The 16,480-nt window shown below is 46.7% G+C and overlaps 1 protein-coding gene across 6 annotated transcripts in view; it reads right to left on the bottom strand.

Annotated features, from left to right (window-relative positions):
- PPFIBP2 (PPFIA binding protein 2) overlaps positions 1 to 16,480 on the bottom strand; it is a 158,251-nt gene that overhangs the window by 90,222 nt on the left and 51,549 nt on the right. For all 6 annotated transcript variants that reach the window (XM_068554740.1, XM_068554732.1, XM_068554734.1 and 3 more), the window contains one exon: positions 9,641 to 9,855. In XM_068554740.1, coding sequence (XP_068410841.1) covers positions 9,641 to 9,855 — 215 coding nt within the window. The remainder of the gene's footprint in view (positions 1 to 9,640; positions 9,856 to 16,480) is intronic.

The raw sequence follows: 16,480 nt of genomic DNA, 5'->3' as shown, positions 1-16,480 counted from the left end.
CGAGCCCTCTTTGCGGGCGGAGGGTTGGGGGGATGTCCACATGCTCAGACCTCAGGTCATGCTAACCAGGCAACATTGCCCACCATGTCCCCTGGGCCTGAAGCAGGAAATTTAGTGGGGAAGGATTTATTTGCTCTTTCACCAGTGTTTGCACATTCTTGATCGTTTATAAACATTGGTTCTGAAGGACTGAAACAGTCTCAAGTCAAGTCTGAAAGAAGCCAGATCTCTGGAATTTAGTAAGGTACAATTTACTTGGACGGCGGGGAGAAACCCAAAATCCAGGAAAATTAAAACTGCTAAGTTTGCAGTGGCTGAAGGCCCCTAGTCTGGGGTGCTGTGACAGGAAAAAAACGTATTCAAAATCCCCCAAGGTACAAGAGACTTCTCTAGGGCAGGGCCTGACAGACGCAGGGTCAGGAAATGGAGAGGCCACCCTAATTAATAGCGCACCAGCAAAAGGCACTGGATTTAAAGGTGTTTGGAGAGATCTTCTCGCCTTTGACAATGGAAGGTCAAGTCTACGCTCCCAGGACCGGTCCTCATCCCTCTTCCCCCGCAACAGTGGTGGCCTCCCAGGCCTACCCTTTGTCCACTGGGTTCCAAGGAAAATAATTCTTTTTGCCAGCTGACTCAGGTACACTGTCCAGCGGCTTCATTAACGAGAGGAACTTATGTCCTCTAAGCGTTGGGAGGAGGCAGCTATTTTCTCGTATAAAGCCCCTATCTTCTTCCTTGGGCTTTTAGACTTTCCAGCATTTGTCCCTGACTCCCACCTAGTGGCTTCTTCCAGTATTGCACAGGGACAAAAGCCTCCCCACAACCAGCATACCAGCCTAGCAGGAGTCCCTTGGGAGAGAAGCACAGGAAAGAAACGCTGACACCTACAACTCTCAAGTTCACACCTATAGTGGGGAGGGCAAGAAACACGCACTGGAAATTGGCTCACATAGGCTTCACTTTTTTTTTTTTGAAAAACAATCACCAAATTTCCCCTTTTCTAACTTCCAGAAAGCCAAGATTTTCCTATAAAACTCCTGTCTGTAACTTTTCAAAATGAACATGTTTCCACACAAATACCCCACCCACCTCTTGCTCCTGGCCCTGAGCGGAGAAGAGATACAGAGACGAATTGCAGGGCACGAGAAACTCAAGCTCATGGTTTATAATTCATAAAACAGCTTCTCCCCACCTTTTTTTTTTTTTTTTTTTTTGTAACTCCTCTAGCTTTTCAATACGGTGAGCAGATTTGCTTCTCTGGCCCGAATGAAAGACTGCAGGCTGAATCTGGCGGGAATGTCGGGGCTTTGTTTGAGGGGCCGGGAGCTGAAGGAGCCGCCATCTGTGACACGGTGGCTGGGCTGACGACGGGGGTGGCCGTGCACCCTCCTGGGCTGGCCTTTTTGTTTCTGGAGAGACTGGTTAAGAAGGTAGCTGAGGGCATGCGAACATCTGAAGGACAGACTGACAGAGGTCGCCAGCACACACCCCAGAGGGGCCTTACTTCCCCAGACCAGCCAGGCCCAGAGGAAGCTGCCGATTCAGGGCCTCCCATTTCACGGCTCCAGGGATGACCAGAGATGACGGCCTTGGCCGAGCCCCAACATGGGGCAGCTGTGCCTAGAGGGGCTCCCTAACCTGTCTACACTTTGCAAACCTAAACGTCTAGACTGAGGAAGGCAGGGGCTGGTGGCTACCAGGGGGCCGCTCTGGGGCCTTTAAACCGCAGGACTGGAATGCGTGTCCGCATCCTGCAGACGGGCTGTCAGACCAGCTCTCATTTCCAGCAGGGACACTGAGTCCCAGAGGAGGGAAAAGAGGTCCACCCGTGGCCACATGAGAGTGGCAGAGAGCCGGCCTTTTGCCTCATCCCACACCGCCTCACCCTGGTTTGCTCCCCTCCACCTGCCCAAGCATGCTGACCAGGACACCTGCACCCTGGCTGAGGAGAGCATGGGCCCTCTGGCAGGGCACACCGACTCCATGAACGCTGCTTCCAGAGGGCGGCACGGAGAACAGCCCCTCTGGAGGGTCTCTGCCAAGCCCCCCCCCCCCCCCCCCGCCCTGGAGCCCGCACTCCGCTGCTGCTGGGCTTACCTGCCTTTCTTCAGGCTTCACCTTCAGCCCCCGAGGCCTCAGGTCTTCACCAAAAATCTCCCTGACCCACATCCAAAGTAATGAAACAGTGGAACAGACTGATACCTTGCAGATGACGAATGCGTGTGCCCGACTATTAGAGAAGGCCCCAGAGCTGCTCCATCTGGAGACCCTGCCGGCTCTGGTATCACTCTGGCATCTCCCAGGAACCTGGGTCACCCGCCCGCTCCGCCTCCGCCCCCCGCCCCCCCCAAGCTGGCTGTTTCCCCAGCCCTGCAGGGCCCACTGGAAGCTGGCTGACCAGCCCTTTACGGGTGCCACTCTCCCTGAGGGCTTCATCCCCCAGGTCGCCACAGGCCTAGGAGGCAGCTGCAGGGAGAGGAACGAGGTGGCCCCTTTCTGGAACTCAGCTCCATTCCCATCACAGCAGAGATGCTGCAGCCTTCCAGCCTGGGCCTCAGCTTCATCCTCTACGAGTCCTGACCCTGAGCTCGGCCCCATCTGCCAACCATGAAAGAGGCTCACACTCTTCTGCTATCACAGGACAGCCTCACTGATGCGTCTCTGCAGGCCAGGCTCCGTGATCCCTGCTCGCCTTGGTCTCCAGGAACCTTTCCTATGCAAGAGCCCCATCCGAAGTGCCTTGGCACTCCACCAACTTTGAGGCTAAGCCCAGAGTTCGGATACTGAAACTGTGCCCCATAGAGTTAACAGAAGCTGATAATAGAAATTACTGAACTTGTCTTATAGAACAACAGATAAGGGAACAGCTTGCTAAAACCCCTTTGCTTGTAAATTGCCTTCATTAAGTTCACTTGTTCTTTTCTTTCCTTCTTTCTGTTTTCCTCCCTTTAATTGCATACCGTCCCAGCTTCACGCAGCCCAGCTGTTTTACAGGAACTTGGAGTCAGCTCCTGCCCAGTGTGAGCCGGCCAGTGACCGGTTGGCACCACCCTAAAACTGGGCCTGCGCAGATGTCTAATGAATGGCCTTCTGACATCAAAGGACTGGAAAACTCCACCCTCAGATGATGCTAAGGGCCTCCATCTGGAATACGCAGAAGCATTAACCCAGATGCACCTGCGCAGAACACCGATTTCCTTTTTCCCTACTTCCAATCACCTCTGCCCTAAGACCACCTTCTTATCCCATAAACACTCCAACCCCCTCGCCTTCAGCGAGGCAGATCTGAGACATATTCTCCTGTCTTCTCACTTGGCTGCCTTGTGAATAAACTCTTGGCTGTAAACCACAGCATCTCAGCATTTGGCCTGCTGTGCATCAGGCAAACAGACCTGGATGGGTAACAGTTCTGCTCCTAGAACAGGGGGATCCAGGCCCTTTGTTCCTTTCTTCATTGAAGTCCCAGAGGGACCCCAGCTTAGAGAGCCCCGCACATACCCTTCTAGGCCTGAAGCCCACCTTTCCTCATTCTGTTAGGGGCCAAGGAAGGGAGGGCCCTGTTTTAGGCCCCAAAGCTCTGGGAACTTGCCCACCACCGAGCACCGCTGAATCCTGGGCAGTTCTGTCCCATTGACACTTGTGTCTTTAGGATGAGCCTGGCTTGTTTATAACTATTCCCAGGCCGAGAATCCCTGCTGCTGCCAGCCAGTCTGTGTCCAGCCCTGCCAGCACCCAGCAAGGAGGAACCAGCCCCACTGTAAAGAAACAGCTGCCCACACACGGGCTTTCTGACCACAATGCACTAGGGACCACAGCTCCCTCACCGTTTAAGACATAAGGGCGGGGGCCCGGGACTAGTCCGCTATGTGTTCGAACCGCCAACCGCTTTCCCACATCCACTGCGGCCTCTTCAGCAGCCCCTATTTCTGTGTGCTACAGCTGCCAGTATCTGTGACTGAAGATCCCAGGTATAGTTACTGTTGAACGGTAACAGGAGACCACGATTCCTACCCTCTCACCCCAGCTAATAATTGGCCCTTGGGTGGAGACCTGACCCAAGGGCAGCTAATCCAATGCAACAACTTCTAGAAAAATCTCTCCAAGGCAAGCATTCCCCCAACCATTGTAAACAGACCCCGAAACAAATCTGCAAATCTGAATGCAAGCTGTTTTCTGCAATGCATCTTGCAAAACCAACCACAGCTGAGCATAAACGACAATCTTTAATTTCCGTTTCTTTTGCAATTAACATTTCTTCATAGACCCGGAGCGCTTGGCTCAAAAATTATGAGTTAAGCCAATGAGATTCTTTCCTTCAGGGGTTAACACACACACACACAGAAAATGTGAAAAGAACGTGTCAGTCAACAAGAATAAAAGGCCATTTATTTCCCCCCCTCCGTCATGGTTCCTTCCCGACAGACGCCCCCCCTCCCACTATGATCAGTAAAGGCACCAACACTGGTTCCCCAGCCTCCCTGGCAGCTAGGGTATGCACATGCAAACAAATCCTGACCATTGGGACCATATGAGAAGCTGGGGGGTTTCAGAGAAATCTTCCCCAGTTTTATAAAAAGAGGACATATTCTACCTCTGGACACAGCTGTGTGTGTGTGAGGACAGGCTGACCAGAGCTGCAGTAGCCTTCTTGCAACTGTTAGGGGACACACCTGAGGAAGAACCAACACCCTGAGGATGGTGGGAGAAAGATAAGAAAAGCTGCAGTCCTTGAGGTCATCCCAGAGCCACTGATTTAACCCAGGGACTGCCCATCCTCTGGACATCTTGTTAGTGACATTTAAAACTCCTTACTGTTTATGCCACTTTCTGAGAAAGAATCCCAACTGACAGGTGTCATAAGGCAGGGTTGGATTACGCCAGGCCAGCATATGACAAAGCAGTAACTGAGGTTTATGACAAAGGAGAACAGCACAAACACCCAAGGGACGTACAGATACCATGAATGAGAAACGAGAAGGCACAAGGACTGCCTGCCTGAGCCCTCGAGCTACCTTGTTAGCTCCAATTTTAAGTCACCTGGGATTTTTTTTTTTTTTTTTTTGGTAATAATTCAAGCGAGTCTCTGGTTTAAAGCAGTGCTTCAAACTTTAATGTGAATACGAATCACCTGGAAATGGTTCAGTGGATGGGGCAAATTCTAACTTATTTTTCTTGAAGACAAGCTATCAAGTGATGCCAAAACTGCTGGTCCATAGACCACAATTTGTACAGCAACATCTTCTAACTAAAAGTACCAACCTAAGGCAATCTAAAACCAATCTAAAGAGGAGCAGTGGGTTTCTTCACGGCCTTGGATTCTATCTCCATACAGATAAGACCTGCTATGGAATGCGTGTGCCTTGTAAAATGACTTTAGGTCTGTGAGACCTAAAATACACACAGGTGGTCTCTGTCTAGAATCAAAACCTTAAACATCCAGCCCTGGTATCTTGGAATGTTTATATGAACTTTTGACCTCTCTAAAAGTACAACATTCATAGGTTGCTGATGGCCATAACTACTCCAAAAGTTTTATGAATGCAACAACTTTTAGAAAAATCTCTCCAAGGCAAGCATTCCCCCAACCATTGTAAATAGCCCCCAAAACAGATCTGCAAATCTGAATGCAAGCTGTTTTCTGCAATGCATCTTGCAAAAACCAACCACCACATCAACTACTTTGGGATCAAAAATATTTTTTAAGAACCTCTTTTGGTAAATTATAGAAGTTAGATCCATACTTCATGCCACACACTAAAAAGATTGAAGATGAATTCGAGTAAACCATGAGATACAAATCAAACTATAAACCTACTGGAGAGAGAATACAGGTGAATATTATTTGATCTGAGGTCAGGCAGGGCCTTTCTAGAAAGAAAAGAAGAAATTCAAACAGGAAAGACTGATAAAATTAGTTACAATCCTTTTAAAGTCTTTGCCTCAAAAAACCACCATAAATAAACAACATTTTAAAACAAAGTGACGAAAAGAAATGCCACAAAGCAAAGGGCTAGTAAAAAGTCATTTAAATATAAGAAACACACTAAAATCCTAATAGGGGTGGGGTGAGACAACACAAAATATTAACAGACCAGACTAGGGCAGGCACACCCAAGGGACTCAAGGTGATCACTGGGGGTGTTGTGTGTGAAGAAAATATTAGAGCTATTTTTTTTAAAGATTTTTTTCCTTTTAAGTATTTTATTTATTTATTTATTTATTTATGGCTGTGTTGGGTCTTCGTTTCTGTGCGAGGGCTTTCTCTAGTTGTGGCAAGTGGGGGCCGCTCTTCATCGCGGTGCACGGGCCTCTCACTATTGCGGCCTCTCTTGTTGCGGAGCACAGGCTCCAGACGCGCAGGCTCAGTAATTGTGGCTCACGGGCCCAGCTGCTCCGCGGCACGTGGGATCTTCCCAGACCAGGGCTCAACCCGCGTCCCCTGCATTAGCAGGCAGATTCTCAACCACTGCGCCACCAGGGAAGCCCAAGATTTTTTTTTTTGATGTGGACCATTTTTAAAGTCTTCATTGAATTCATTACAATATTGCTTCTGTTTTTATGTTTTGTTTTTTTGGCTGCCAGGGAAGTGGGATCTTAGCTTCCGGACCAGGGATTGAACCTGCACCCCGTGCACTGGAAGGTGAAGTCTTAACCACTGGACCGCCAGGGAAGTCTCTAGAGCTATTTCCTTAACCCATCCTTTAAAAAGGATTTTCTATCTGGGACTATGTTTTATAAGTTACATATATTAGGACAATTCTCCATATACAAATATGTATATTTGGAGAATGAATTTTTTTCATATTGGGGTAAGAAATCAAAAGTTTGGAGACCATACAGAATATTAATAAGCTAATAAAAAAAATTTAGCCTTCCTACTAAACAAAGAAATGCAAAGATAAAATGAAGCCATTTTTCCTATGAAATTAGTAAAGCTATTTTTTCAATCTTAGTGCTTGTTGTTGATCAGGATATACCTCAAACCCTGCCAATGAAAATATGAGTAAAATCTTTCTGAAAAGTGGTTTGGAAGAATGTGTCACAAGGCTTAAAGATATTAATACCTTTGAGCAGAGTTGCCAGACTTAGCAAACTGTATGAAACATACTAAAAATTCATTGTTTATCTAAAATTCCAACTTAACTGAGCATTCTATATTTTGTCTGTTTTAACTCTTATTTTTTCACGATTCTATCTGAAAATATTTCTATATAATGACAAATTTTCTAGACAAAGTCTGTGCAATGCCATATCATTAGTGAAAGATTAAAAAGAATTTCAATTCAATATTAGAGAAATGGTTTCATAAATTCAGGCACATCTATACAAGGTAAAAATAGTGACTGTAAATTATGTATTTGTAGTCTTTCTTTATCCCACTTCATGCAAATATTCATGAGTTTTTGCTGAAGAAATGTTCACCTGTTTCCTGCCCTGTATCTGCTAGAGATGGTACATACTGTACAGTGCACATGCACTGGCTCACCTTTCTAAAGTTTAATAAGCTCTGAGTTCTAAAATGCATGTGGACCCAAGGGTTTCAGACTGAGGAATTAAGAACCTATCATTTTCTTGAAGCTTCATAAAATTTTCTGTAAACACTACAGCCTGAGTCAGTAGTACTTAGCAGGACTGGAGGGAGGGATCGGCGCCCATGCCAGGTGTAAAGTGAGCCGGAAAGCCGCAGCTGCAAAGAGCGGTGGGCAGAAGATGGTGAGACATGACAGGGGAGAAGCCAGGATCAACATCATAAAGCTGCAAGTACGGTAACAGCCAGAGAGTTCCTCTCTAGCGAAGCAAAGGGCGGATCCTTCTGCTGCGGGAAAGAGAACTAGACTACCGAAGCCATCCCCCAGCAACTCCCAATCTGGTTAAAAGGGTGAGCGGAGAAGCAGGTGGGGACTTCTGTCCGTTATCAGCACAAGTCTGAGAGGACCACCAAGAACCGCCTTCATGTGGGGGAGGGACGAGGAGGCAGCTTGCAAACCTGACCTGTAACAGGCCTACCCGAGACCCATCCAGCAACCTTCACCTTCCTCTCTGGGCATTATCGGTTGCTACTGTAACGAACTACCGCAAACTTAGTGACTTGCAAAAACACAAATTCATTACCTTATAGTTCTGGAGGTCAGAAGTCTGAAATGAATCTCACTGAGCTAAAATCAAGCTGTTGGCAGGGCTGCTTTCCCTTCTGGAGGCTCCAGGGGAGAGTCCAGTTTTCCAGCTCCTGGCAGCTGCCTGCATTCTTCAGTTCTTGGCCCTTCCACCTTCAAAGCCAGCAGCAGTAACGGGCGACTCCTTCTCCCACCACATCCATCAGACACTGACTCGTCTGCCGCCCCCTTCCACTTATAAGGACGCCAGTGATTACACTAGGCTCACCTGGATAATCCAGGCTGCTCTCCCTGTTTTAAACTCAACTGATTAGCAACCTTAATTCCACCTGCTTCCTTCCCCTTTGCCACATACATTAACTTATTCACAGGTTCTGGCCATTAGGATGTAGACATCTTTGGAAGGCCGTTATTCTCCCTACCTGTGGGTATGCTACAGAACTCCAGGCAGACAACCTATGTAATGAAAATGTTGAACAACACATATAATGAATATAATAAAGAATTCTTCGGTGTTCAGAGGAAGGCATGGGGATAAGACTGTATTGACAGACTCCTGAACAGGAGCAGCTAGGACATCTGGGATATAACCTGTCTAATCACAAATGACTTGGCCTCCAGAAAAGAGGATCTCAACCTCCTTTCTCTGTGGTTTTCAACATCAACCTGCCCCTCCCAATTTAGTGGTCCTGTTCCTGTCATCCTATCTCTGTGCATACTTTCCAATTTTGAATCAGATCCACAGGACTCTAGCTTTAGGAGACTGCATCCCAGCTTTCATCCTCAGACTCAGCTTAGGTAATAATCACATGCTCCCTCTGGCTTCCCAGCCCTGGACTGGGTGCAATCCAGACCATTTCCAGAATGGACTAGTTCCTTGCCTTACCCATTCCAAGATATTACTAGTCTTTTAAAGCTGACTGGCTGGTCTCCACAGGGAAGGAGATGGGTAACAAAAGCCATAAATTTACAGCGTTGGTTACTCATCTGCTTCCCTTAGAGGCTAGCAGGTGTGCAGGATTGATCTAGAGAGGGCAGAAGGAGAGTCAGGAAACCTGCATTCCACTCTAGGGGCAGGAAGGACTTCTAGGGCAAGGTGGTCTGAAGAGTAGGGGCAGCAATAAAGGGATGGATGAGGCAACAAGGTTCTCGTTTGTTGTAAGAAACGAGGGGCATGGTGGGTTCAGCTGAAAACAGAGACCCCAGCTAGGGATTATAACACAGCAAATTGTGCCTGTACTATCTGGGGGGAAACACCTTCCACGTTCGCTCTTCTCTGGCCCTGGATTTCCCCTTCTCAGGAGAACAACGGGAGGGCACAGGCAGGCTGACTGTGGAGCTTAAGCTGCTTGACCAGGCCCTCCCCTTCTGCTGGGAAGGACCACCGCCCACTGGGGGTTGGCCACATCTGGACAGGAAGCAAGAAAAGACTAGACAGTGCACAGATGAAGTAACAGCCCCAGGTAGTGGTGGCATGCCAGGGGCTCCCTGACCGTGTTCCCCACCCAGGCCATGGGCCTACTCACCAAGCTCTCCTCGAACCACTCCTTTATGTAGGCAGCTGTGGGGCCTGGGATCTGGCTCAGGAGGGCTGCTCTCTCCTGAGAATGCTCCAGCATCTCCAGGGCCAGCCTCAAGTCCTCGACGAGATGCAGCACCGGGAAGGGGTTCATGTAGGAAGCCGCGGAGGCCAGTCCAGGCTCACAGGTGTCATCGCTAATATCTACCCCTGTGTTAGTGCCTGGAACGAGAGAGAGGCGGGAACCTTGGTAAGAAGGGTGGACGCCACGGGCAAGGAACTGATAAACAGCAAAGTTAGTGAAAGGGGAGAGGAAAGGGATGGATAAGAAGCCTAGAGGAACCACTTCTGCCTCAGCAGAATCACTCACAAAGTGAACTTTGCAGAAATCACCTTTCATCCTGGGTTGGGCATGAGGGAGGCAGATGACTGCGCCCATTGGGACCGGCCTAGGGAAGCTCACACCTTCAGACAACTGGGAGAGCACAGCTAGACCTCACCCACGACCAAGGACATGTGCGCTAAAATGGTGAGATGCCAGTCTTCAGCTCTGAGATTAATAAATTTGTCCTCTTTTAAGTTACTGTGGTAGACTGCACAGATGGCCAACAAAAATCCGTCCCATCCTTGTGTGGGCATTCCACTCCCCTCATCCTGAGGCGGATGCTGACTCTGGGCTGGTCTAGTGACTTGCTCTGACCAACAGGATGCAGAGGAAGGGATGCTGTGTGGGGTCTGGTGAGGTGGAGTGAATCGAAATCTTTCTAGATCTTTCCAGTTGGGAGATTCTATACCCTCTGACACACTCACACTTTTGACTTGTATTTATTGCTGTGTGTATCCATATCTCATCTCCCTTTATAGGCTGTGAAGTCTCTGAGGGCAGAGCCCCTGTCATAGTTAGCTAACATAGTTATCATGCCCCCTGACCAGCAGATGGTGAGGGGGAATTGGACTGAATGTCTGTACATATGCTTGGATGAATAGCTAAGAGGAAGAGTACCTGGATTTCTCCAGAGATCTGGGATACTGGGTCATCTTTTTCTAAATTGGTATGTCCCCAATAGGACTGTTTTTGCCTTTCTAAACCCCACTATTAAAAAAAAAAAAAGTCTTCTTTGCATAATATGTACAGTGATATATTTTTCAAACCGAAACTGGGGCAACAGAGTCTAACAAAGGATTCCTGTGCTTCTTTCATCAGTAAGAAACACTTTAGAAAATATGGTTCATAGTGGAATTTCTAGGGCATTTGGATTGTTTATAAAACCAACAGAATAAAATATTTGAAATCAGGACTCTTGCTGGAAAATGTGGGCTGTAGGGCTACCACATTCACGGTTACACTGCAGGCCTGACGTCTAATTCCAGGTTCCTCTACTCTTTTAAAAGCCAGCTTCCTACTTGCCATGGCAGTCTTTGGAATGAGAAATGCACACAGAAGGAAACAATTACTATTTGATTGCCGGTTTGCTTTCTGAAAGGGCAGGATAGAGGTAATCGTGGATCACAATCCACAAACAAGTCCATGGCTCTGGGGAGCTAGGAAACGGCCCTGTTACCCACACTCTGATGTGTGCTCAGCACTTTCTGGCTCCTGCAAATACAATTTAGAGTTGACTAGGAGAGGCCACAGCCAACAACTTCAGGAAAGAAAATGAACAGAAGCAGGGCAAGACCTCCCAATCTCCAAACAAATGCTAAGTAATCCCTCTCCATCCCTGACACACTTCAACACACACACACACATTTATAAATGTAGGATAAGTCAGGCCAGGAGTAGGTGGGAAGACTGAGATTTTCATTCACTTTATATCACTCTGTGGCCTTGGACAAGTTCCTTCCATTCTCTGGGCCCCTCCCTGCCCTAAAACCTTGGGATTCTTCCTTACTATTCAAACATTGCGTATGTGTGTAAATGTGTATGAGTACATGTGTATCTGTGTCTATTTTTCCATATGTATACACACGTAAAAGACTTTAATTTCTATTTCTTTGCAATTTCATCAACACACAGGCTCAGAAAATGGTCCAGAATGGTGAAACTCCTATGGCCCAGCATTAGCAAAGGCAACAATCACCCAGGGAATTCCCTGGCGGTCCAGTGGTTAGGACTCAGAGCTTTCACTGCTGTGACCTGGGTTCGATGCCAGGTCGGGGAACTAAGATCCCACAAGCCTCATGGCGCGACCGAAATAACAACAAAAAAACAATCACCCAGAAGACTCAGTTCCATACTCCACACACATTCCCTACAGATGATCAGTTCCTATGGAAAAACTACAATCACAGAGGAAAATACATCAAAATAGGACTATCAGGTGCAACAAATAAGAAAATGCATGCCTTGATACCTGGGTTTAACAAAACAATACAAAAGAGACAATAACATAAAGCAAGGTGTTGACCCTTAAATTACGTCTCAGAAAATAGCAGCTCACCTCATGTTCAAAGCCCGAATAAAGTTTCTCTTTGGGGGCAATCTCTCAATTACTTTATCTTGAACAACAAAGCACTCTTTAGGAAAGATAGATTAGCACAAGGGACTTCAATTTTACATACAGACTGAAATCACTTTGGGAGTTTTACAAACTACAGATGCCAGGATCCCAACCTCCAGAGGTTCTAATTTGATTGGCCTGAGGCTGACCTGGGATAACAAAAAGCTCCCCAGGTGATTCCAATGTGCAGCCTAAGTGGAAATCATTGACTAGCAAATCAACGTTGATCAATGTCAAATTTTGATGTTCAGAGAGGACAACCTGAGAATTTTTATTTTAAGCACCCAAAACCAAAATTTAATACAGATTCAGTCATTGTTAGGGGAAGGTAAGACAACATAAAATGCAAATATAGGATTTCACTGAAAGCCTTTTCATGATCGCTTTCAAAAGCAACTAAGTATGTGTGTAGTAGTAATTAGGGTTATTCAGAAACGTTTTGGTTCTACTCTACTTAAGCTCATAGTAGGATAACACTTCTGCCCCTTGAAGTTACTCACAGCCACATGACTTCCTCTGGGCAATAAACATGAAAAGTGTTATGTGTCATTTCTGCGAGAAAGTCTTTAGGAACCAGAGCACAATTCCTCATATCTCTTTCACTTGCTCTGGTCTCTGGCAACGGTGGGGAGTGAATCAGCCCGTGTCCCAAAGGGACGATGACGTGGACCAGAGCCCTAAGCAGACCCAGGGGGAACCTGTATGAGCTGCTTCAAGCTGCTGACATTTTGGGACTGTTTGTTACTGCAGCATAACTTAGCCTGTCTTCACTTACACAAAGTATATATGTTGAACAATTCAGAAATATATACATGTAAGATAAACTTCTAAAAAATGATCTTTCACTGCATGGACCACTCCACCTGCCCCAAGCCAGAGCAAGGGTAACAGGGAACCAGCATCCTCAGTGCTCTGAGCCCAATGTGCAGTCTGGTCCCACGAGGGGGTCTGAGCCAGAGAAGGGACCCCCCACCTCTCAGCCACACTCACTCAGGGTTTAGCCCCAAACACAGATCTCTGGGGGGCAGGATGAGAAACGCTGACATGCTGCCCTCCCGGGAAGGCAGCCGAGCAGCTGGATGCCAGGAGCGGGGGTCCCTGTGTGCGTGGCTCCCCCAGCCTCGGGTGGGCTTCTGCCCTGCTGAGCCAGAGCGGGGAGGGAGGGCACACACCTTGGTTCAAAGACCACAGACGCCCATAGTTCTTACCAAGTTCTGGTAGATTCTATGGAATAAATGTTTCTTCAGTGAAATGGCTCAGGATCATTTCCAGAGAATGGCTATTTGCATTTTTTAAAAACTCATTTTCTCCAGCTTCACATTTGAGTGGATCTGCAGAGCTCCCTTGGCTGTCATGCTGAGAGCAGGATGTCCCTGTCGCTTTATTATGCAATGAAATTTGAATTAATATTATCATGAGCCCCCCAAAGGCTAATAAACACTTGATAAAAAATGGCACAAGAAAAAAAAAAAATGTCCCTTCCAAAGGGACCCTCCACTTGCTTCTCCTCCACCGACCACTACCCACTGTGAAGCTTTCCCTTCTTCCTTGGCAAGCACAACAGGATTTTATTACCTTACCCTGCACATCCAAACTGTAATAAATTCGTTATTGTTTACCTCTAATATACACTTGTTTGTATTACTCAAGGTCACAGAGACTTTCTCCTATGCTTTATTCTAAATGTTTTGTAGCTTCATATTTTGCATTTTGATTTATGACTGATCCAGAGTTAATTTTGTACAAAGTATGAGGATTAGGTCAAGGTTCTTTTTTCTTTTTTTTTTTTAACTATGGCTATTCAATTGTTCCAACACCATTTGTTGAAAAATAAATAAAATATTTTATTTGTGGGTGTTTAAAAAAAAAAGATCCTTTATCATGCAGATGGGGGTTCTCTGGCATAAGATGAAATATCTATTGAGAGCATCATATGTGAATTTTTAAAGTGCCGTATTTACAACAACTGAAAAGTGAAGATGATGGGCCCGAAAATGGGGGTCCCGAACCCCCAGGCCGCAGACCAGTACCGGTCCGCGGCCTGTTGGGAACCGGCTGCACAGCAGGAGGTGAGCGGCGGGCGAGCGAGCGAAGCTTCTTCTGCCGCTCGCCATCGCTCGCCATCGCTCCCCATCGCTCCCCATCACTCGCATTACCGCCTGAACCAGCCCACCCCCACCCCCACGCCCCGGGTCTGTGGAAAAACTGTCTTCCACGAAACCGGTCCCTGGTGCCAAAAAGGTTGGGGACCACTGCTCTAGAACTCTGCACATCAAAAGTGCTGTGCATGTCAGCTGCACTAGCATTACCTGGGAGCTTGGTGGAAATGCAGACTCTCGGGCCCCACCTCTACATTTTATCAACATCCTCACATGCTCTTCAACTGTTCTGGGATGCTAAAATTATTCAACAAGCAGCTCTCATAATGATAAACACAGTATGTTGGAGATAAATGTAAAACACTTGAATAAAATTATTATTAAAAATGTGCCAGTGAGGGCTTCCCTGGTGGCGCAGTGGTTGAGAATCCGCCTGCCAATGCAGGGGACACAGGTTCGAGTCCTGGTCTGGGAAGATCCCACATGCCGCGGAGCAACTAGGCCCGTGAGCCACAACTACTGAGCCTGCGCATCTGGAGCCTGTGCTCCGCAACAAGAGGGGCCGCGACAGTGAAAGGCCCGCGCACCGCGATGAAGAGTGGCCCCCGCTTGCCGCAACTAGAGAAAGCCCTTGCACAGAAACGAAGACCCAACACAGCCAAAAAAATAAATAAATAAATAAGTCAGGAGCGCTTTAAAAAAAAAAAAAAAAAGTGCCAGTGAGATAAGAAATCCATAATTATTTTACGTAATGCTTATAAATATACAAGTAACTTAATCAATAAATTAATATTATGAGTACTTGTCTATTTGGGAATCTATTTGGACATATATGATATGTTTTACATAATTGAAGGAAAAAAATGAGAGAAATAGAAACTTTAATGAAAGAATAAGAAGGAGCGAGAAAAGAACAGGACAATTTGAAAAAGAACCACGTGGAAACCAAAACGAAGAATGAAATTATTCAAGTGAGAAATTAAGTGCACAGGTTAAATAACAGATAAGAAAATTACTGGAATGGAAAGTGGAAAGAAGTATATAGAGTGAAGCAGAAGCAACAAAGAGAAAATGGCTATGGATTTGTCACAGATAAAATCTTGAGTCTTCTCAGTTTAAAAGACACACACTGAGTCCCCAAAACGATACATCAAAACAAACCCATCCTAGAAACAACGCAGTGAAACTGAAGAACACCAAGGATAGAGGAAATTTAAAAGCAACCAGAGATAAAAGACAGACTGTCAACAGACTTCTCATCAGCAGTAAGTCCCGATGACCACAAAATAATATCTACAGGTAGCTACCAACCTATAACCTGTACAAGATAAACTACCACTCAAGATTAAGACTAAAATAAGGACATTTTTCACATAATGACTCGTGCAATTTATTACTGGCAGGTTATTCCTGAAGGGATTTTAAAGGATCTACTTCATGAAGCAGGAAAAACTGCACCAACCAAAAAGGAGTGGGATGAAAAACACATACGGGGGCGGGGCGGGGGGAGAGCCCAAGAGTGGCTGCAGCCAGGGTCTGTTTCCCCAGGGTCAGTTGCAGCCACCTCCTGCCTCTCTGCAAGACTCTTCCAAAACCAGCAGAAGAAAGGCCATGCGAGAACACAGTGAGAAGAAGATAGCCCACAAGCTGGGAAGAGAGGTCGCACCAGAAATCAACCCTGTTGGCACCTTGATCTCGGACTTTCTGGCCTCCAGGACTATTTTCTATTTCTTCTTGAAGCTCTTCAGGGGTACACAGTATGACAAAATGCATGAGACAAGAATATTTATAGCAAATTGTTACCCAGGCAGAGCCTCTGAATCCCAGAGGAGCTGCAGGTTCACCCTCAAGACACAGATCTGCAGCCTCCTGGGCACCATCAGACACCTCCACTGAAGACCCAGAATGGAGACCATTGGACCGTATGTCCTGTACATTCTCTAACAACTACTTAGACCTAAGGTCTTTGTTTCAACACCTTCCTTTGAGAGCTAAGACTAGTTTATGTAATATCGGATGATGAAAGAACTTAGATTTTGAGATCTGATGGATCTTGTATTTTTTCCCAATTATGCTTTCTAGTTAAGCTCTCTATGCCTCAGTTTCCTGTCTGTAAAAAGGGGGTGGCAGGGCTTCCCTGGTGGCGCAGTGGTTAAGAATCCGCCTGCCAGTGCAGGGGACACTGGTTCAATCCCTGGTCCGGGAAGATCCCACATGCCGCGGAGCAGCTAAGCCTGTGCACCACAA

The sequence above is a fragment of the Eschrichtius robustus genome, chromosome 11 (genome assembly GCF_028021215.1).
Source record: "Eschrichtius robustus isolate mEscRob2 chromosome 11, mEscRob2.pri, whole genome shotgun sequence".
Classification (NCBI taxonomy): domain Eukaryota; kingdom Metazoa; phylum Chordata; class Mammalia; order Artiodactyla; family Eschrichtiidae; genus Eschrichtius; species Eschrichtius robustus.
This window is presented reverse-complemented; position numbering and strand designations above follow the sequence as displayed.